The sequence below is a fragment of the Callorhinchus milii genome, unplaced genomic scaffold (assembly GCF_018977255.1).
Source record: "Callorhinchus milii isolate IMCB2004 unplaced genomic scaffold, IMCB_Cmil_1.0 Scaffold21, whole genome shotgun sequence".
Classification (NCBI taxonomy): Eukaryota; Metazoa; Chordata; class Chondrichthyes; order Chimaeriformes; family Callorhinchidae; genus Callorhinchus; species Callorhinchus milii.
This window is the reverse complement of record NW_024704762.1, coordinates 3,670,899-3,694,555: the sequence shown is the minus strand read 5'-3', so window position 1 is coordinate 3,694,555 and position 23,657 is coordinate 3,670,899. Positions and strand designations below refer to the sequence as shown.

The 23,657-nt window shown below is 43.0% G+C and overlaps 1 protein-coding gene across 2 annotated transcripts; it reads left to right on the top strand.

Moving 5' to 3' along the window:
* The first annotated feature begins 1,537 nt into the window (after positions 1-1,537).
* Positions 1,538-22,558, top strand: LOC103183545 (cysteine dioxygenase type 1). 2 transcript variants are annotated; one of them, XM_007901103.2, is made up of 5 exons: positions 1,538-1,805; positions 15,238-15,315; positions 19,431-19,591; positions 20,835-20,987; positions 22,317-22,558. In XM_007901103.2, the coding sequence occupies exons 1-5, from the start codon at positions 1,636-1,638 to the stop codon at positions 22,415-22,417; spliced, it is 663 nt and encodes a 220-aa protein (XP_007899294.1). In that variant the 5' UTR covers positions 1,538-1,635; the 3' UTR covers positions 22,418-22,558. The 2 variants fall into 2 exon arrangements, with proteins under 2 accessions (XP_007899294.1, XP_007899296.1); XM_007901105.2 differs by having other exon boundaries at positions 20,835-21,004; positions 22,317-22,412.
* The last annotated feature ends 1,099 nt before the right edge of the window (positions 22,559-23,657 follow it).

The following is a 23,657-nucleotide window of genomic DNA, read 5'->3' as shown; positions in this document are numbered from 1 at the left end:
TTTTCTTCACCGGGATGATTTCTCTTATCGGGTCCAATTTTGCTGACCCAAAGCATCTTAAAAAATGTGCTATGACTTCCATTTTGCTGTTATCCCAATACTCTGGGTCTTGCCTCCCGCTACTTTAATCATTGATATATATATATATATTCACAACTCTTATTTAATTATTAATTGATTTGTTTTGTGCCGCTTCCCAAATTCTTCATCATACATTCTATAAATTTTTACAAGGACATTTTGCAAAGTTTTTTTTAGTATATATATATATATGATACAGCTGACCTGTGATTGGAGGCGGATGTTCTGGAAGGATGAAATCAAATTGGCCGAAGGGCCTTCTTCACCCGAACTAGAACAATCCCTGGGCACAGCGATCGATTGTTTCCTGCTTGGCTTTTGCTCTCTTCCAGCCAAAGCCCCAATGGTTAGGATGGTTTCAGTTAGATAAAAGCAACAGGAAGTTTGCAGACAATAGTCTCATTAGCCAGCTTTGTGGGTTTAACCTGTTAATAGCCCTTACATTTGATATACCACTTTTCAAGTCTTCTCGACGTCTCAAAGCGCTTTACAGAATAGACTGTAAAGTGAATTGACTGCATATTTGTGGGCGAAATGCGGCAGCCAATCGCACACAGCAGTGTCCCACAAACAGTCTTGGATTGCAGTGAATAATTTATTATTTTTTTTGAATAAAGTTAAACCCTGGTGTACATTCTGGGGTCTCCAAGCCTGGACTCTCACAACTTGCACCTAATTCTCTCCGGAGTAGATTGAGAGATTGAGAGACCCAATTATTTTTATTTAAGGCACAGTTAAGAATTGGTTTTAATGATGAGTTTGAAGACAGATAGATGGGGTGGAGGGACAGAATAGTGTTACGTTTTAGTTGGAGAAGGAGAAGGATTCCAGCCTGTGGAGGGGGCACTAACCTATTTGCTGCCTAAAACTGTTCAACAGTTTTGACCCCTCAACTCAGATTTTTTTTCACTGAAAAAAAACTTTCAAACAGCTTTTACCAACGTGGCATTCCTGTGCTGCACAACACTGAATGGATCAAGAGTCCTCAGGGCAAATCAAAGCATTTTTTTAAAACCCTCTCATAGGATGGAGTGAAACTGGTCACAAATAAAAGAGTGAATTTGGGTGGGGAAAAGGGAAAAAAAAAGATTTTTTTAAAAAAAATTACAGATGCAGTAGGCAAAAGCTTTTGAATCCTAAAAATTGTTATGCACTTGAGTCACATTTAGGACATATGTGTGTGTGTGTCTCACTGTGAATTGCTACCAATTATACAGTGCATTTGAAATCTGATTGACTTGAATGAGGATTTATGGTTCTTTTTAATTATAAACGTACTCATTCGCCTGAATCTCCACCCTCTGGGCTGGGAGAACGCCCACAGGTTTCTCAAACTCTTTATAATGCTCTTCACATTCCCCCTTTCCTGATCATATTTCTTTCCCTCTTTCTTTCTCTCTCTCTCTCTCTCACTCACCCAATCAATCAATCAATCAATCAAACAATCTCTCTCTCTCTCTCCTTTTCTTTTCTGGGCTTCCAAGGATTTTTCCCACATACACACCAATTTCACCCCTTCTCTCAGGGCTGTTCACAGTGAAATAACAAAGGAACATGGACCAGACCCCTGTCCAGACAGTGGAGACTTTAGCAGAACTGGTCAAGAAACTCCATGAGATTTTCTCTGCTGATAAAGTCAACGTGGAGGAGGTGCAGAACCTGATGGGGTCTTACAAGAGCAACCCTGTGGAATGGAGTAAATATGCCAAGTTGGACAAATACAGGTAACAAAGCAAACTATTTCAGATCCACAACGCAGCTGAATAGCCCTTTAAAGCTTTAGACAGTTAACACACAGTGCGTTGATCTAATGGACCAGCACAGTGATCCCACTCTCTTGCTTTGTTGAGCAGAAGTATGTGTTTTATATGTTTTAATGATAATATGTTTGGATGTTTTTAATAATAATAAAAATTTTTTTTAAAAAAAGTGTATTTGTGGGGGGTGGTTGGGTTGGAGAGAGTTGCCTTTTGTGTGTTTGCTCGGTGTGTTTTCCTTTATATAAAGTTCTTGAAAGTTGTGAAAATCCCTGAAAGTTGTGAAAAGGCACCTGCCTTTCACAAGGCTACAAAGACGGGATCGATTGCTGTGATTTAAAAAGGAGACGGGCTAATAGTTGGGTACCGCACTTAAAAATATTAACAACAACAATCCTTGCATTTGATATTGCGCCTTTCGTGTCGGGAGGATGTCTCGGAGTGCTTCACTGTGAAGTGTTGGCAGACTGTGTATTTTGTCGGCAGCCGATTCGGCCACAAGAATGTCTCCCAAACAAGCGTGAGTTGAATAACCAGTTTTATCAATTTTACTGGCAAGGTAAGGCACATTAAGGGGGATGGGGGGAAAAAGGGGTGGGGAATTGGAATTAAAAGATCTGCCCGTGATCTAATAAATCGGGAGGAATGGGCTCGATTAACTTTTTAAAACTTTGGGCAACCTTTGAGTTTGTGGAGCTCTGCTGCGTGCACTTTGGCTGCTGAGTTTGCCTATAATATACACTGGGGGCAGGGAATTCTTCCCCTCAGCTCCTGTTAACCCTGCAAGCCAAAACCCTAACAGAAGGTTGTCCTAGCTGGACAAGCAGCGGGAAAGCTTGCCAGACAGCGATGTCAATGGCAAGTTATGTGCATCCTGGTTAAGCAGGATGTATCCCTCCAGAGAGAGAGAGAGAGAGAGAACGCATTCCATTCCAACAATCTATCTCTGGGATTTCCATGTGCGGGTGGGATGTATGGAATTCTCAGTTTGAATGCTCGTAAGCACGGTGATGGGTTTCCGTATGTGTCAGACATCCGGCTGACCAAAAATAAAAAACCCAACGGTTACCGCACTCCTGTGAAGTGCTTTGAGATGTTCTCCCGACGTGAAAATTTCAAAAGGGAATATTTATTCATGTGTTGGTGTCAAGGGCAGGTATTTTTCTCGACCCACAAACACAACTGTTTGTGGGTCCCTGCTGTGCGCAATTGGCCGCCACATTTCGCCCACAAAATACGCAGTCAATTCACTTTACAGTATATTCTGTGAAGCGCTTTGAGACGTCTCCACGACGTGATAAGGCGCTATATCAAATGCAAGGATTATTATTATTTTCCTCCTCCATTTTAATGACCAGCTGTCAGGGTCCCGATACAATGCGGGTTGGAGTTTTGTGACCCCCCCCCACCACTGCTACCTTATATAATGGGGGTCCGCATTTTAGAGCCAGTGTTTCCTAACTGTAAATTCTTGGCTAAACTTTGAGCTGGGCACCAACAATTTTGCACGTATATTTTGGGGGAGGTGAGAAATTTTTAAAAGGATGGTATTTTAATGCAAAGATTATTATTATTATTTTAGGTTCACAATGCTTATTTGTGCACGATGTAACAGCAAGGTCTGTTAAACATTTAACCACTTAATTTCCTTCTGTCTCTTCTTGTCACATCATGTCCCAAGAAATTTATAATCATACCTTTTCTAAATCATCAACATCTTTGAGGGGACACTGCTGTGCGCAATTGGCTGCCGCGTTCCGCCCACAAAACATACAGTATATTCTGTGAAGCACTTTGAGACGTCTCAACGACGTGATCAGCTGCGATATCAAATGCCAGGATTATTATTATTACTAATTATTATTAGCTGCTGCGAAGAACACAACTCACGTCGAATATGCTTTTATTTCTACTTCAAGCAATTTTGCGCTTTTCTATTTCAGTTCCCGACGTCAGGAAACAGACTCTGTCTATTCTGTGCTTTTTGTTTTGGCCAGCGGGGTGTCTGACACGTGCCGAAACCCATCACTGTTGCTTTAAGAGTATCCAAACCAACCCGAGAATTCCATGCATCCCACCTACACATGGGAATCCCAGAGACAGATTGTTGGGAGTGGAATGCGCACTCTCTCTCCCTGGAGAGACGCGTTCTGCTTACCTAATTCCGGAGAGTATTAGGTGCAGTTTGGCAAAAAGGCCGTCCATTTATCATAACGACAACAAGAAGTTACATTTGTATAGCGCCTTTCATGTCAGGAGGACGTCCCAAGGTGCTGGACAGTCAGGGATTTCGACCCGAGCTGGGGGTTGGGATTAGGATTTCTTTACATTTTAAATTAAAGTAACCCATGATTTCTTTAATTGTACCTAGTAGGATTTTTTTCCAGACATCAAGAAATTCCCCAATCTTACTATCTCTAAATTCCACAAACTTGCTGTTGTTGAATTCTCCAATTTTTTTTCTGTACCATTGAATTTCCCATTTTAATATCACCGAGATTCCCAAACTTGAGTCAACGGCCTTGGGATTGTTCAAATCAAGCCCTCAGGAAAATCTCAAGACATCTTTGCTGTATGACTTGAGGCAGACTGGTAGAACCTGATCACAGCTTTGTTATTCATGAGTCCAGACAATCAGCGAAGTAAAGATTATATCCAAAACGTCTTCATGATCATGACCATTGTTCCTATCACGACATTACAGTCCAACATGAGCGACGGGGGGAGAGATTGAAGAAAGTGGGAATGTTTCCATTGGATCAGAGACCACCTCCTGCTTCCTTTTCCCCCCATGGCTCGGGGTCAGACTCCACCACTGTGAAGCTCTCCTGGACGCCGCCACCCCGTGTGAAGGGCGCTTATATAAATGCAAGTGGTGGTTATTGTTGTTAACCGTTAAAGTTTAATGGTTTTTAAAGGGCATTTCAGCTACTCATAGAATCTTACAGCACAGAAAGAGGCCATTCGGGGCTCTTTGAAAGAGCTGCCAACTAGTCCCACTCCCCCGCTCTTACCCCATTGCCCTGCAAATATTTCCAATTCAAATACCTAATTCCCTTTTGAAAGCTAATCTATTCAGTAGCCTACTGAATCTGATCATTGAGTCCACAACAAGGGGTCACAGTCTCAAACTTGGGGGAGAGAGGGCCAGTTTATACAGTGGTGGTTTATGTGTGGACTGCTTTTCTCAGGGAGTTGGGAAGCTTCAAGAGGGAATTAGATGCATTCTTCACAGAGAGGTGGGCTGGCTATGCGAGACAGTGGTAAGATATAATATGGTATTGACCAGACAGGAGTCATGCGTGTGTCTTTCCCCACCCCACCCTCAGTCCTGCACATTCCTATAATTCCTAACTTTGCAAAGACGAGACTGGGGGTTAACCTGATCCTTTAACGACAGCGAAGGGGATTAACAAAGTTCATGCTGGCAAATTGTTTAATAAGATGAAGCTTTCAAACTTCACAGGACACAGGTTAAAATGACCAAGTTTGGAGTGAGAAGGGAAATTTCAGTCTTTTACAGAAAAGATAATAACTTAGTAATAACTGACGGAATATGTTATTGGGCAAAACCTTTGAATCAGACAATAGACAGTAAAAAAATTGTAATCATTTGCTGGCTCAATCCATGACTGTTTGTGGGACGCTGCTGTGCGCAATTGGCTGCCGCATTTCTCCCACAGAACATACAGTCAATTCACTTTACAGTATATGTGTGAGCGCTCTCAATGACGTGATAAGCCGCTATATCAAATGCAAGGATTATTCTTGTTATTTATTATAAAAAGTGGACTGAGTTTAAGAGGGAGCTGCTGTGGGAGCATTTCAGGAAAGAAGAAGGAATGAACTATATGGTTAGAAGGCAGGCAACTGCGATTGGTAGCTGTTATACAGTTTCTCTTAAACCTGATGACTTTTCTCTGTCAATAAAAATTCCTGTGTTATGCTCTAAGAGCTCAAGAATGCTTGAAACAGAAACCGCCATGTGAGTGCAAGGTAATACAGTATTGCATTTAATGAAAATCAAACACTGTAGGGTTTACGCAGTTTACAGAATAAAGACCAGACATTTTTTTGCTGATAGTTTACACGTGTTTTGTTCAGAGCCTCAAAACATGAGCCGCCATTTTGCCCACAAAATACACAGTCAATGCACTTTACAAGTACGTTCCGTGAGGCACCTTGAGACGTCCCGAAGACGTGATAAGGTTCGATATCAAATGCAAAGATTATTATTTTTATTATTATATTTCTTGGTAGCTTTCTATTAATAATTTTATACTGTACTTTTGCAAAAAAAACCTACATAAACGAGACACAATTCCATGATATTTTTCCTATTGTAGATATAGGGAATCGTTCCACTTAGTCTCAGGCTGTATAATCAACAGGGTGCCAGTCTGGCTCAGTTAGTGGCATTCTTGCCTCTGAGTCAAAAAGTTGTGGGTTCAAATCCCACTTCGGGATTTTGGTCTCATCATCTAAGCTGACATGCCAGGAAAATGCTGGGGGAGCAGTGTATCGTCAGAGGTGCCATCCTTTAATTAATTTAATTAATTAAACCCAGGTCCCATCTACCTGTTCAAGTGAATATTAACTTGATATTAACAATTGGATATTGCATTCGATCATCCTCATTCCCCCCATGCTCTCCACCCTCCCCAATCCCGATCCCGACCCCCAGCTCACGTCCGAAACACTGATTGTCCAGCACCTTGGGACGATCTTGCGACGTGAAAGGCGCTATACAAATGTAATTTTGTTGTTGTAAGGATCCTGTGGCACTAATGGCACCTGTTCCAGAGGCAGTGTTCCGAGACGCTATCTGGGGTGAAGGGCGCCTTATAAATGCAACTTGCTTTTTTTGGTCAGCCGGGGGGGGTGTCTGACACACGCGGAAACCCATCACCATTGCTTAAGAGACTCCAAACCAAACTGAGAATTCCATGTATCCCACCTACACATGGAAATCCCAGATATAGATTGTTGGAATGGAATGTGCTTTCTCTCTCTCTCTCTCTCTCTCTCTCTCTCCCTGGAGGGACACCTCCTGCTTAGCTAATTCCTGAAAGTATTAGGCGCAGGTTGGCAAAAGCCAAGGCTTGGGGAGCCCAGAGTATGCGTTGGGGCAACTGTTGGAGTCTAACCAGCTTAAACCACAAAGCTTGCCATTGATATCACTGTCTGGCAAACTTTCCTGCTGCTTGTCCGGCTAGGACTTCCCTATCCATTAGGGCTTTGGCTTTGCAGGGTTTACAGGAACTGAGTGGGATGATTCCCCGCACCCAGTAACTGGTCTGTCCTTCCAAGTCCTGCTGATGAGCCAGGCGGGCTGTGCTGTTGTTGTATGGACAACAACATGGTTGAAGTTATAGCTACTGATAAGTGTGGCAGAAAGAGTGAGGAACTCACAGTAGACAGAGGTATGTGGGGACATTGGGGACAGGAGAAGAATGCAGGAAAAGATCACACAGAAAAGGAAGGGGAAAACAAAATTTCAAAACCTGCGAGAGAGGGGGGAAAAAAATGAAATTAAAGTAGAAAAGCACAGCTGAGCGATGGTTCCTGTTAGCAGTTCAAGTGCAACCTTAACAAGTCTATCTTCAGCTCCAGTGGGTAGAAGTTTGGCACCTCAGATTGCTTCCATCAGTGATCCATTCCTTTCAACGTTACCAATACACAAAGTGACTTGAACATTGTGTTCACTTATTCCTGAGAATAATACCTCAATAGCAGTACAAAATGTACTGTCGTTTTTCAGAGATATCAAATACACCAAATTGCAGGAACAGCACCGACCTAGTTGAGGCACAATTCATACAGAATCTTTACACTGTTTTTAGAATATCTCAGTTTGACTAGCAGCTGCAAGTCCTATTGGCAGGAAAGAAGCAGCAAAGAACCTGCTACGTAGAATTTGATCTGAGTGAAGCCGGAGGCAAGGATGTACCATGGTGCTAGTTTGACAAAGTTGTTTTAAGCAGAAACTTTTTTTTAAAAAAATCCTAGGAACGGTTTGAAAATTGCTGAATGTAGTAATAATATTCATAATCCTTGCATTTGAGACAGAGCCTGACCACGTTGCTTAGATGTCTCAATGCGCTTCGCTGAATATACAGTAAGGTGAATTGACTGTTCATTTTGTGGGCGAAACGTACAGACAGAGAGTTGGAAAATTGATCTCCGGTGTCTGTCACCAAAAGTGAAGTCAAATACAACTTTCACTTAAGAACAGTATCTTGATTTTCACACAGGATGAACGTTTCAACCTGCTTGATAAAGGTGATCGGAATCAACAAGCAGGGAGGAAAGGAAGGGAAATTTGAGTATGTTGATTAGAGGAATAAAAGGGGTGGGGATTTGTGTGGAGTATAAACACTGGCAAGGGCCAGATGGCTTATTTTTTGTGCTGTATCACTTTATGTACCTCTATATAGGCCTTAATAGGTACTTTAGGAGGCACCAAGACAACAGAACACGTGAACTCAGATTTTAATGTTGCAAAGGGCACTTCAGAACAGATACCCGGAAGTTATTCTTTACCCAGAAGTAATTAACAACTTGAACGGATTACCAGGAAGGGTGGTTGAGGGTAGGACACTGGGACTTATTTCAATGGCAACTGGGACATTAGAGTGTTGGAAGGTTGAGATCAGAGAGACAGAAGGGCCTCCTTATACCAAATCTCCTTTGTATAACAGATACAGCAATTTATTTGATCGCTTTCCAGCGGTAATAATCCTTCCAAAAAATATTGGGTCACTCAACCACGACTGTTTGCGGGTCACTGCTGTGCGCAATCGGCCGTCGTGTTTCACCCATAAAATACACTGTTAGTCCACATTAAATATATATTGTATAGCGCTTTGAGACGTCTCAACGGCGTGATAGGGTGCTATATATTTTTGTTCTGCCCACAAATATATGGTCAATTCACTTTACAGCATATTCTATGAAGCGCTTTGAGACATCTAGAAGACGTGAAAAGCGCTATGTCAAATGTAAGGATTATTATTATCATTATTATATCAAATGCAAGGATTATTATCTTGCCTTGCTGTAGAAGTGAACTACTATTTATGCCTAAGCTATCAATTTGTAGTAGAACATTCAGTACCAAAGGAGAAACAAAAAGGGCAAGAAACAGGATAGAGGGGAAGAAAAGAACAGATCACACTTTTTTTACAGACACACCTCTGAACTTAAATATCTATTAAACACGAGGTGAGAGAGACCAACCAATTCGTATCAGGCATTTTTTTAAGTGATCACTTTTCCAGGGGTAATAATTCCTTCAAAAAAACAATAACAACAATTTGGTCACTCAATCCACGACTGTTTGTGGGACACAGCTGCGTGCAATTTGCTACCGCGTTTCACCTACAAAATACACAGTCAATTCACTTTACAGCATATTCTGTGAAGCTCTTCGAGACGTCTTGAAGAGGTGATAAGGCGCTGTATTAAATGCAAGGATTACCATTATCATTTATTATAATCCTGACCTCCTCAGCAATACGCTCCAGGCTCTTACCCACTTCACTTTGCCTGGAGCAAAATATGGAATGGATGTTTTTTTTTTAGCAACGCCACAGCACTAACCTGACCCAAATCTATTTGCTTTAGACCTCGTTTTCATGACATGACAGTTCTTACACCACGGTAACCGTAGTAACCTCCGAGTGAGTAAATTTCCATTGTTTGCACAGCCTGTTGCTGTTTTGAACAGTATATATCCTGAGCAAGGTCATATTTGGAAGATGAAGTTGCACTTTCCTTTCACCTGTCTTCCCCCAACACAAAGATCAATGTGTGTCAGACCCCATTGAGTGTGTAAATCTTTTCTCAGCAGAAAATCCTACACGACAGAGGTTTGTTCAGTGATCTTTCAAGATACCGTGGTGCTGTTCGAAACAGTAGGGAGAAGGGAATTTCTCCTGGTGTCTGTTCTGTGAAGCACTTTGAGACATTCTCCCCATGTGAAAGGCACTTCTATGCATGTAAGTCCTGTAGCTCAGTGGTTAGAGCACTCACTTTGCAAGCGAGAGACCTGAGTTCAATCCCAGGCAGAGGGTGAAACCTTGGGCAAGTTTCCTTACTCCACACAGAGCCTAATAATAATCCCTCCAAAAACAATAATTAAATTGGTCATTTTCAATCCACGACTGTTTGTGGGACATTGCTGTGCGCAATCGGCTGCCGCGTTCGCCCACAAATATACAGTCAATTCACTTTACAGTGTGTTCTATGAAGCGCTTTGGGACGTCCTCCCGACGTGAAAAGCACTACATCAAATGCAAGGATTATTATTATTATTATAAATTGCTGTTGTTGTCCTGGCCAACAATTCCCAGATAAAATTGGTCATTCACTTCATGGCTGTTTGCGTACACTGCTGAATTCTCCGACAATACACTGGCACTGCACTTAATAATAAATCCGCTTTGAGATGTTTCATTGACATGACAAGGAGCTGTATCAAATGCTAGGATTATTATTGTTATTCATAATACTCTCCAAAATTAGGTAAATAGGATGCAACCCACGAGGAAGAGAGTTGGACATTTCATTCCAGACAGGGGAAATTTTCACGTATGGATAACATCCACATGTGAAACCCTCGAACTGGTTTAGATTCTCTTAAACACTGTGATGGACTCCAGAATCCAACGAAAATCTGACACCCTCTCCCATGGAATGGGAGATGATTCCATTATTACAACAACGACAACAACAACTTGCATTTATATAGCGCCCTTGTTGTGGGCTAGCGTCTCGGAGGGCTCCTGTCTCTTAAGTCATCTGGAATTTGACCTGAATTCAGTTTTACCCAATTTAATTAAACCCTCTGAAACAAACTTGAACCTGGTTCTAGTCAAGACCCAGAAAAAGCATTCTGATCCTCAGGCTATAGAAGGAAACATAGAAACAGGGGTAGGATGTTCAGCCCACTTGAGCCTGTTCTGCCATTCTATAAGATCATGGCTGATCTGTACCTCAACTTCAATTACCCGTCCTTGCCTTAATACCCTGACCTAACAAATATCTACCAACCTCAGTCTTGATTTAAAAGGTTTAGGAGCGGGTTGGGTATATTTAGTATCCGCTCTGAATTTGCAGTGATGTATGAGAGAATGGTATCTACTGTGTGTCCATGTAATTACTAAAATATCTGTTGCATTCTGAGTTGCCACCTTAGTCTGTCTCGTGAGGACACGACTATATCATGGTCCAATGGCGAAGAAGCACCTTGTAAATGGGATTGAGCTTTTATTGCCCCATTTAATTTTTTTAATGACCCAAGGAATGAGCACCCATTCAATTTCTGTACAAAGATCTTATCAAGACATTGTTCTGCTTGTCAATGTTTTATGGATCAAAGGAACTCTGAAAACAAAGTATTCTTGATATCTTTTAATATACGCTGATCACTGACTAGCGACTTTTTCACCAAATATCTGACCCAACAAACCAATGCTGATGCCAATTCCTCCACTGGAGCTGTGCATCCCAATCCCCAATTCTTTGCTCTTTCCTTCTACCTTGTTCACCTCCAACACAAACAGCATTGTGTGACAGACGCCACTGAGTGTGTCAATATTTTCTCAGTAGAAAATTTCGCCCACAAAAATACACAGTGCTTTGAGACGTCTCAACATTGTAATGAGGCTCTATATCAAATCCAAGGATTATTATTATTAAAACCATGCACGGCAAAGGTTTACTGTGGCTTTTTGATAAATAATCTTTGCATCTGATATACAACCTGTAACTTCAAAGCGCTTCACAGGCAATTTGACGAGGTGATGAGGCGCTATATGAAATGCAAGAATTCTAATAATATGTTGTGTCTAAAACTTCACCCAGCACCCCAGTGAAACTGTGCACTAATCCTTATGGTCTTTCCATAATATTTCTACTGAAATAATTTGCGTAACTACCCGTTGTTGTGTGTTACTCACACAGGTCCTGAGATCCTATCAGCTGTGCAAGGTTACCTTATCCTTGGTTACCTTAAGCACTACGAGACAATGAACCCGTGTGAAGGTTAAGGGCGCTATATAAATGCAGGTTTTTGTTGTTGTTACCCCAGTCCCCAAATTCAGTTGCTTTATATGGCTTCTTTCCCGTACTTGCCCCTTTGGTCTGATTCCCCATTTTACCCAATTGCGAACCAGGGATCATGACCCTTCGGTTGGAGCGTTGGTGAGTTGACAGTTTTAGGAATTGAGTGAAAGCAACGAGTTTAGATTTGAAGCTCACGACACACTTGGGGTTTCAAAATTGACTCTACGAAAGATACAGGTGTTCTCAAAACCCGAGAACAGGCTGCGATTTCTACATCTGGGCACAATTGAAGCTGATTACGTATGTATAAAGATGACATTCCTGAGATTGTTCCTGGAAAGAACAACAACTTGACTGTTTGCCTCGGCTCGTGGTGTTGGTTCCATTCTGTATTGAAGCTTTAGATTACCAACTCTGCCATTTTGACCACCCCAGTGTCTGTGCACAGTAACCCTGACCCCCCAAGCTCTTAAGAGAGCGCCCCCTGCTGGACCACAGTGATGTTTGCCCTTCCTTGCACCAACCAGCCTGTGGCCTCTGTGAGAAAGATTACCAAATTTAGTGGCTGGTTGAGTGTAGTTTTGAGCGGTGAGCATCACTCTGCCTGGGAACTTGGTTGAGACTGGCCCACCAAATGCATTTCACACACTGTAGTTCCCCCACACCCAACAAATAAATACAAGAAGCGTTCATTCCCATCTGTAAACGCAATCCCAAATCCCAGAGGTGACAGGTCAATGTCTGATGCACATCCCATTTAGTCCCCCCGAGAGATGGATTTTAATGTTTTGTTTCGACCAGCAAAGTATACAGTCAATTCACTTTATACTATATTCTGTGAAGCGCTTTGAGATGTCTCGAAGATGTGATAAGGCTCTACATTAAATGCGAGGATTATTATTATTACCTTTCTGTATCAGACAAGTATGTCTCCCTAGTTATGCCATAATTGGGTCGAAATGTCAGTGTAAAACAGTTAAGTCCATTCAACTGGACGGCAAATGAAGTGATACAATGGAACGCTTCTACAAACGCTTTCTTCCATTTCAGATATCGACTGACAATGACTTATGTTTACGCTGGTTTTGTGCCCGTTCAATGCTCCCGCACTGTTTGCCAGGACTTATCCGTTTTATGTACACTTGCTCCTAGTCAGGTTAATTACCCTTTCTTTACTCTATTAAACGACGACAAGAATAGAGATTCCTCATCTGAACAGCAGAGACTTGTAACGACAGACTCAGACACTCTCACCAGGCTAAGAACATACAAAGAGAAAGAACTTACACTTTTTGCCGTGTCTCAAAGCACTTTACCGGAAAAAGTAAAGCAACTGTTTTTGTGGGCAAACACAGTAGTCGTTTGCAATTGCAAGTGTCCTCAAGAAGTTGTGAGTTAATGGAGTTTTGCCCACAAAATACACAGTTACTGCACTATAAAGCACTTTGAAACGTCTCTATGACATGATAACAGCAACAAATTACATTTGTATAGTGCCTTTTGTGTCGTGAGGACGTCCCAAGGCGCTCGTCAGTCAGGGAATTAAGGCAAGATATAAGTTAAATTATATATCATTCAATAAATAAGGTGCTCTGTCAAATGCAAGGATTATTATTAGTATTAATAATCTGAACTATTGTTAGCCAGGAAACCGGGAGAAATTTCATTTTTTTTTGAACAGTGTCATGGGATCTTTCGTCCACAAAACACACAGTCGCTACACTTTACAGTATATTCTGTGAAGCGCTTTGAGACGTCTCGAAAACGTGATAAGGTGCTCTATCAAATGCAAGGAGTATTATTATTATTATCTTTATCATCTACCACAACTGCCTAGTTTTGCCATAATCGGGTCGACATGTCAGTGTAAAACAGTTAAGTCCATTCAACTGGACGGCAAATGAAGTGGTACAATGGAACGCTTCTACAAACTCTTTCTTCCATTTCAGCTGACGGCTGACAATGACTTATGTTTACGCTGGTTTTGTGCCCGTTCAATGCTCCCGCACTGTAGAAAGTTTCTAAAAAAAAAAAAAAGTTTTTTTAAAAAAAAGTTTCTGACGAAAGAGTTTGATGGAGCCACGAGGTTTAATGTTTCACCCGAGAGAGAGAGTATTCTAACTTTGCAATGTTCCCCCCGGTCCTGCCCTGGAGCTCAAAGTGGAGACCGTCAGATTCTTCTCATTCAACTCCTGTTAACCTTGCAAGACAAAGCCGGAGCTATAACAGGTGTGATAGTCCTAGTTAGACAGCGATGGGGAGACTCGCAATGGCAAGCTGGATGGTTTCGGCTGGTAGCATCAAGATCCCTTGGCCTAAGAATTGGCCTCCCTTCAAATGTAATCAATGGGCACAGTACCTGCTTTGCCACAGGGCTTTCTGTTTCGAACCTGACCCCTGCCAAAACCTCCCAGCAGATGGGATCGCTGGCGGGAAGGGGGCGGCGAGGGGGGTAAATGCATCTCTCTCTCTTTGCTTTGTTGCGTGTTGACTTTGCAAAACAAAGCGTTTGGTTTTCATGCTGGAACATTCCATTCCTGTGCCTGTGTTTGATGTGTTGCGAAATGTCCCCGACAGACAAAAGCACAGCGCAGGCCGTGTTACTGCCCTTGAATGATTGTTCGGTTATTTTGCCCTGCCGTCTTCTCCCAATATTAGCCTGGTGGGTAATGGCCCTGGCTGATGGAGGTACTAAGTGATATGGTTGATCTCCATCATCAGGGCTACAAATGACCTCTGTTGCCTCTGGGTCAGCGAGAGGGAAATCAGCCCCTTCAGATCTCTATTCAGAGATCACTCCCCCCCCCCCCCCCACATCCACATCCACACACACCCCACACCCCTACCCACACACACACACCCACATACACACACCCAACACCACACACACCCCACACCACACACATACACCACACACACACCCAACACCACACACACCCCACCACCCCAACACACCCCACCCCACCACACACCCCACCCCTCCACACACACCCACACACACCCTATCCCCCACACACACCACACACGCCCCATCCCCCACACACACCACACACGCTCGCGCTGGTAAGTGCGTTTTCTGTGGACATTGGGTCAGGCTTTGCTGTATTGTCCCTGTAGTTAAATAGCTTGCAACCACCATATTTATATTATATCTAAGCGCTCTGAGTCGCTGCTCTGTGTGGGGGGAGCTGGGTATACGCAAGTTATTATTGTTCTTATTCACAACCCCAGGAAATGCATGTATTGGAGAACAGGGACTTGGAGAACAAAGACATGACTGGTTCGTTACGACTTTATATGGACCTGTGCGTTCTCCTCTTTGTTTCTACAGATACACGCGGAACCTTGTGGATGAGGGAAATGGGAAATTTAACCTGATGATTCTGTGCTGGGGAGAAGGACATGGCAGGTAAGGAGACAAATCGAAAGAAATATTATTTATCTTTATTCTATACGCGAGTTCAGTGAGCTTATCCAGGGATTAACTGAATTGCAGGTGCCTGGAGCAATTATTGACCTGTGCTGAGTTTGCTGATCTCATTTGAGGCTACAGTGGGCAAAAAGACGAAAGTGTCAGCCTGGCTAACTTGGTAGCACTTTCACCTCAGAGTCAGAAGCTTCCAAGTTTATGTCCCGAGTCAAGACTTTGAACACACAATCTTGGCTGACATTCCAATATTGCATTGTCAGAGCCGAAGCCCTTTGACTGGAGAAATGATCCAGAAAAGAGGGCTTCAGGTTTCTGGATCATTGGGACCAGTTCTGGGGCAGGTGGGACCTGTATCATATGGATGGGCTGCACCTAAACAGGGCTGGGGTGAATGTGCTTGCAGACAGGCTGTCTAATGCTGTTGGGGAGGGTTTAAACTAGTTTTGAGGGGGGAAGGGAATGCAAAAAACGAAGAGCTAGAAAATGGCGAAATAAAACAGGGGGGAAGCGCAGAACAGGTCAAGTCGGACTTGGAGTTCATGTGCCTAAATGCACGGAGTTTAGCAAACAAGATTGGCGAACTGCAGCTCAAGTGGTCATAGGGGGATACGATGTAGTAGCAGTAACAGAGACTTGGCTCAAACAAGGACAGGAATGGGAGCTGAATATTCCTGGCCACAATGTATTCAGGAGGGATAGGGAAGGAAAAATAGGAGGGGCTGTGGCAATGTTAGTCAAAGATACGGTTAAAGCCGTGGAAAGGGTCGAGGTGCTGGAGGGCCCCAAAACGGAATCTATCTGATTAGAGCCAAGGAACAAAAAAGGAGCTGTTACGCTGGTAGGGGTGTACTATAGACCACCAAATAGTGGGAAGGAAATAGATGAGCAGATCTGCAAGCAGATCTCAGACAGATGCAAGGCCAATAGAGTCGTGATAATGGGGACTTTAATTATCCCAACATAGACTGACAAAACAACAGCGCAAAGGGAAAGGAGGGGGAAATATTCCTATCAGTACGTTTCCAGCCCAACAAGGAAGGAAACAGTGCTAGATCTAGTTATGGGGAATCAAGTAGGGCAAGTGGAGCAGGTTTCAGTGGGAGAGCATCTGGGTAATCGTGATCATAACATCATTAGATTCAGAGTACATATGGAAAGAGACAAGGAACCATCTAAGGTGAAGATACTCAACTGGAAGAGCGCAAATTTCAGTGAGTTAAAAAGGGACCTAGGCAAGGTGGGTTGGAAAGAAAGATTGGCGGGTAAAACAACTAAAGAGCAGTGGGAAGTCTTCAAGGATGAGATAGCTCGGGGACAAAATAAATACATTCCCACAAAAGGGAAAAGTCGGGCTTCCAATCCTCCGTGGATGACGAAGGAATTAAAGGGAATTCTAAAATATTTTACAAACATATCAAGGAAAAAAGGCCAGTCAAAGGTAGGGAGGGACCAATTAAGGACCGAGGGGGAAATCTTATTGTGGAGGCAGAGGGCAATGGCTGATGTGCTGAATGAGTACTTTGCATCTGTCTTCACAAAAGAAGTGGATGCACCAAATGCCGCAGTATCGGAGGAGAGGGGAGAGGAAATGGATAGGATAAGTATAAACAGAGAGGAAGTACTGAAAAGGTTGACTGCGCTGAAGGTAGATAAGTCGCCCGGTCTGGACGGGATGCAGCCGAGGTTACTATGGGAGGCACCAGTACAAATAGCGGAGGCTTTGGCTACAATTTTTCAATCTTCGTTGGACACAGGAGTGGTGCCTGAGGACTGGAGAGTGGCCAATGTGACTGGAGACTGTACAAAAAGGGACAGAAGGACAAACCTGGGAACTCCAGGCCAGTGCCTGACATCAGTAGTGGGGAAACTCCTGGAGACTATAATCCGGGACAGAATAAATCTTCATTTAGAGGAATATGGGTTAATTAGGGACAGCCAACATGGATTTGTTATAGGCAAATCTTGTCTAACAAATCTAATAGAATTTTTCGATGAGGTAATGGAGAGGGGATAAAGGTAGTGCAGTTGATGTAGTTTATATGGACTTTCAAAAGGCATTTGACAAAGTGCCACATGAAAGACTTGTAAGAAAGATAGAAGCCCATGGTATAAAAGGGACAGTGGCAGCGGATCCAGAACCGACTGGGAGACAGAGAGCAGAGAGTTCTGGTGAACGGCTGCTTTTCTGACTGAGGGAAGTGTACAGTGGTGTCCCAGGGATCGGTATTAGGACCACTGCTCTTCTTAATATACATAAATGATCTGGACTTGGGTACAGCAAGCACCATTTCCAAGTTTGCGGACTCCACAAGGATAGTAAACAGTCAGAAGGATAGGAGCCAACTGCAGGAAGACATAGACAGAATGGTAAAATGGGCGACACATGGCAGATGAGTTTCAATGTGGAGAAATGCGAAGTAATGCATTTTGGTAGAAAGAATGAGGGGAGGCAATATAGACTGGTAATACAATCTTAAGGGGGTGAGGGAACAGAGAGACCTGGGGGTTCAGGTAAATGAATCCTTGAAGGTGGCAGGACAGGTAGACAAGGCTGTAAAAAGGGCATATGGGATACTAGGCTTTATAAATAGGGGCATCAAAATCATGAGGGGATTTGATAGGTTAGAAAGGGAAAAACTGTTTCCACTGGTGGGTGTGTCGGTGACTTGAGGTCACAGATTCAAAATAGTCTCTAAAAGAAGCCGAGGAGAGGTGAGAAGAAATGTTTTCACGCAGCGAGTTGTTCGAATCTGGAACGCATTGCCTGAAAGGGCGGTCGAGGCCGATTCGATAACTACTTTTAAAAACGCGGTGGACGGGTATTTGAGGAGGACGGGTTTGCAGGGTCATGGGGAAAGGGCTGGGGAGTGGGACTGACATTACATTGCTCTATTCAAAGAGCCGGCACAGACTCGATGGGCCGAATGGCCTCTTTTTGTGCTGTACAATTCTGTGATTCTATTAAAGCAAGTCTGCCTGTTAAGATTGATCATTAGAAAGGTCAAGTGGCTTTCTCCCAGTGTCCTGGCCAACAATCCTTCACCAGATAAAATTGGTCGTTCACTTCATGGCTGTTTTGGGACATTGCCATGTGCAAGTTGGCTGCTGCGTTCACTTACAAATTGTGTACTCACTACATGTTACACGAAATCCTGTGAAGCACTTGGAGACGTGCTCCTAATGGGATAAGGTGTTGTATCAAATGCAAGGTTGACTAGAAACCAGTCAGGAACAATGACGCAAACCAGGAAATCAGAAACAATCATTGGGGTGGGGGGAATAAGTAGAGCTCTCGTCCTCCTTTAAAGGTGTCAATACTTTGTTCTTCTTCAGTTGGAGGTCAGTTAGGTTATTTAAACTTTCAGTATTTTGCCAACACCAACACAGTTATCTAGTAAGAGATTAGTGCTTGTTACACACAATTAGCAATCACGTCACTAGCCATTGAAAACTGATTCTCTGACAGGAAGAGAGCAATACCAGTGTGACCCTGTGTCCCAATAAGAAGAGACGATTCAGCATTAAAGCATTTAGGTTGTCTTCAGGAGACAGAATTAAAAATAGCCATTTTTCCACGAAATATTTATCACAGAAAATCCCATGTTAAGTGTTTTGTTGTTTAAAGAATTGAGCTTCCTCCTCGCCTATCCCCTTACAGATTGCATGCAGTGACCATGTTAAATATTCATTGAGCACATCAACTATTTCTCACAGTGTCCTGGCCAACAATCCAAATAAAATTGGTCACTGTTGAAACATCTCAAAACTATTCACCTGTAATTGCTGTTAAGTGCAATGATTGTCAACTATTATTATATTATTATTATAATTATTATTATGCAACGTACTTTGTAAGTTTTCAGTCACTTTTTAATTCTCTCCACCCAAGTAATATTCACCTGCAAGTACAGTTACTACACTTTACAGAAAACTGAAGAGCTGTTAAGGTGTTTTGAGGTGACGTGGTTTGTAATCAAATGCAAGGATTATTATTAGCTCCTCATCTGTGCTGGGGAATCTCTTGTATCTAATTTAGCAAATTTCTTTGCTGCCGTTGTCTTGAATGTTTGTCTCTACCTCTGGTTGCTCTGTAGTAGTATCCATGACCACACTGACTCTCACTGCTTCTTGAAGCTGCTACAAGGGCAGCTCAAAGAAACTCTATTCAATTGGCCGGACGTCAAGAGCAAGAGCCAGGAAATGTCAAAGAAATGGGAAAAAACCTTGCAGGAAAATCAGTGCACCTACATCAATGGTAAGATCTCTTCCATGATCAAGAAGAAAAAAAAAATCCCCTTATTTATGTTGTCTATTATTTGTTACCTTTTGGAACTCCATCCCACATTCCCTCTGCCTCGCCCCCTCCCTTGCCTCCTTCAAGACCCGGCTTAAGACCCTCCTCTTCGACCGTGCCTTCAGTCATCCTCCTACCCCTACCATCCCCGCCCTCCATGCCTCTTGATCCCAACCACCAGCTCGGGTGCGAATCCCTGACTCTCGAGCACCTTGGGACGTCCTCCTGACGTGAATGGCGCTATACAAGTGTAAGTTGTTGTTGTCAAAACCCCTAATAATTCAACAGAAACCTCTATTATATCTCCTCAGCCTTCTCTGGTTTTAGGGAAAACAGCCCCAGTTTCTCCCAATCTTCCCTCCTAAGTAAAACTTAATTTTTGGGGAATCAGCAAGGGAACGGAAACCCATCACCATTGCTTAAGAGTCTCCAAACCAAACTGAGAATTCCATATATCCCACCTACACATGGAGATAGATTGTTGGAATGGAATGCACACTTTCTCTCTCTCTCTCTCTCTCTTTCCCTGGAGAGACGCATCCTGCTTACCTAATTCCGGAAAGTATTAGGGACAGGTTCGCGAGAGCCAAAAGAAAAAGTAAAACCTATTTTGGCACTTCTGAAGCGTTTATAGAATTAAACCAATTGAGCCTAAATTAGTGCTCGCTCATCCACTAGAGCTAACTACTCTAATCTCCATTCCATGTTTTTTCCCTGTGCCCTTTAATATTCTCCCTCTCTGGCTGTTTGTTGGGGACACTACTATGCACAAATTGATTGCTGAATTTGCCTAAGAAGTCACTGCACTTTTCTGTGAAGCGCTTTGAGACGTCCCAACGGTGTGATAATGTGCTATATCAAATGTAAGAATTATTTATTTATTGTCATTTTTTTTACAGTGCATTCTTTGAAGCACTCTGAAAGGCATCCCAATGCGAAAGACCCTATATCGAATGCAAAGATTATTTTTTTTGAATTAAATCTCTAGCAAGGAAGTTGCTCGTCTCCAGAGATCATTTGGGGAGAGATGTAGTTTTAATGTCTGTCTGTTTCAGTTGTGCTTCTGCTTTAGAAGTGTGTGTGGGTGTGTGTGGGTAGATGGGTGGTTGGGGCAAGTTCAAGGCCCATTCCTCTTAGATCCCCCTTTTCCCTTTGCTGTTCCAGTGAATAAATGTCACGTGCTGATCTCTGTTCCCTCTCTCAGATACTGTTGGGCTGCACAGAGTGGAAAATGCCAGCCACACAGAGACTGCAATCAGCCTGCATCTGTACAGTCCCCCATTCAACAGCTGCCGCTGTTTTGATGAACGAACCGGTCACCAAAACCAAGTTAAATTGACTTTCTGGAGCAAATTTGGTGAGAGGACTCCTTTTGTAAGTGTTAACGATAGAGCGACCAGAGGCTACCACAAGACCAGAAATTTGTGTTTGATGTACATAATCCCTCCAAAAAACCCAAAACAATAATAAATTGGTCATTTTCAATCTACGACTGTTTGTGGGACATTGCTGTGCGCAATTGGCTGCCGCGTTCGCCCACAAATATACAGTCAATTCACTTTACAATGTGTTCTGTGAAGCGCTTTTGGGACGTCCTCCCGACGTGAAAAGCGCTATATCAAATGCAAGGATTATTATTATTATACACACATACATGCACACACACACACCCACACACTATACCTGGCTCCCAATCCAATCCCACATTTCTGATTCCCACTTCCAGCTCAAGACAACTCACTCACTCTCAGCCAAATCCAATATTCCTTGCTCCCACTCCCAAGCCAATCAGACAGTCCTGGCTCCCAACCTAATTTGTCGTTCCTGATTTCCCCCTCCCAGCCCAATCTCACATTCCTAGTTCCAATTCCCAGCCCAACCTCTCAATTAGACCCAAGGGCTTAACTCTGGCTTTGAACCGAACAAAGCATTCATGATTCCCACTTTCACCCCTTGTGTTCCTGACTCTAGGGTAAGTGTATAAGTCCTGTAGTATACTGGTTACAACACACTTTTCACGAGTGCAAAGACCTGGGTTCAATTCCCAGGCAGGGCGAAACCTTAGGCAAGTTTGCTTACTCTACACGCCCCTAGCAGTAAGTAGGAACTCGATTGGTGGATTGCTTTCCGTGGGTAATAATCCCTTCAAAAATAAACACAATAATAGTAATTTGGTCACTCAATCCATGACTGTTTGTGGGACACTACTGTGCACAATTAGCTGCTGTGTTTCACCCACAAAATATACAGTCAATTCACTTCACAGTATATTCTGTGAAGCGCTTTGAGATGTCTCAATGACATGATAAGATGTTATATCAAATGTAAGTATTATTATAATGCCACTGAAGTGATCATTGCTAAATATCTGGGTCCATGGATTGTAATACAGAAATAGTCATAGAGAGTGAGATTGACAGTGCAGAGGGAGTTTTTTCTGTATCTAACCTGTGCTGTGCCTGACCTGGGAGTGTTGGATGGACAGTATAGAGGGTGGGGTGGGGGGGGTTACTCTGTGTCTAACCCTTGCAGAGGCAGACTTTGGAGTCCTGCAGACTGAAAATTATATCAGTGACTAATATGGTAAAAACAAGTTCCATCGCCCAACTGGCATTTCTCACTTTAAATTAAACAAACGTCCTGTGTTAGCATATGATCATAATTGAATCTTTTCATTTTCTTTTAGGAAACTTTCACTTCAAACGAAAACAACTGAAGCAGGTAATGGGCGGTGAACAGCAGGGAGTGGCGACCCAAACCTCTTTATCTCAGATTGCTGTGAGGTGAAACTGCTGGAACTTTGCTTTTAAGCTGAACTGCCAAAAGTGATGAAGAAACATCCAGATCTTTTCTGAAATGAAAGAACCATTTTGTCTTCTCGTGTTTACTTCCACCCCTCCCCCCCAATTTCGCCCACGAAATACGGTCACTACACTTTACAGTATGTTCTGTGAAGCTCTTTGAGACGTCTCAACAATGTGATAAAGTGCTACATCAAATGTAAGGATTATTATTATTAACTTCTTCTTATGTGCTAGGTATGGTTCTGCAGGTACTAGCTATCCTCTTCTTACTCAAAAGTCGATGTGCGTCCATTTCAGCTTTGAATAGTGTTCAGAAGCTGGAAGTCTGGCTGATTTTTTTCCCCCCGGTAGCAAAAGCCCTACTGACACCCCAGCCTGATATCCGCTAGCTCAACGCAAACCTGGATTCAAGTCTGTTTCCCAATCCATAAGGCCTTGTTTCGCACCCTGCAGGTGTAGCTCTGTGACCCTATGATCCCCACCCTTCACTGGCTCCCCATCTCCCAGAAGAGTTCAAATCCTCGTCCTTGCCTTCTGAAGTCCTCCGTGTCTTGCTCCTTCCTTTAGCCTCTCTGCCCCACCTTTTGGAACTACAACCCACAGTGCCTTCACCTTACACCCTCCCTTGCTTCCTTCAAGGCCTGTCTCAAGACCCTCCTCTTTGACTGGATCTCCGGTCACCCTCTTACATCTGCTCTCCCTGCTCTCCACCCTTTCTGATCCCAAACCCCTTCTCCGGTCCAAATCCCTGATGTCCAGCACCTTGGGATATCCTCCCGATGTGAAAGGCCCTATACAAATGTAATATGTTGTTGTTGTAGCAGCATTTACCTGAGAATCCACTGGAGGAACCACTGCCTACCCCTCTTTGCAAGATTTTATCAATAAATACATGACACCTGGACATTTAATTTTACCGGATAATTTCCCCAGTTTGTGTATCTCCATTCAAATGGGTTTCTTCAGCTCTGTTTAGGATAGAATTTTTTGAAATGCTTCTAATTCAGATTTTGCTTCTGTACTGTAAGGGCCATCTCAGCCAATGCTCCCTGGCAGCCAGTTACACAACGCGTTCCCGTGAGGTTTTCTTTGCTTAGATGATAGACATCTCTGTGTTCTCTGTATACTTTCCGTCAGGCAATACTCTGGCCATTTCCTTACAATGACGTTCGTTCTGTTTGGCAGATACTTTCTCATTCACTGTCCAGGAGAATGGACAGTGA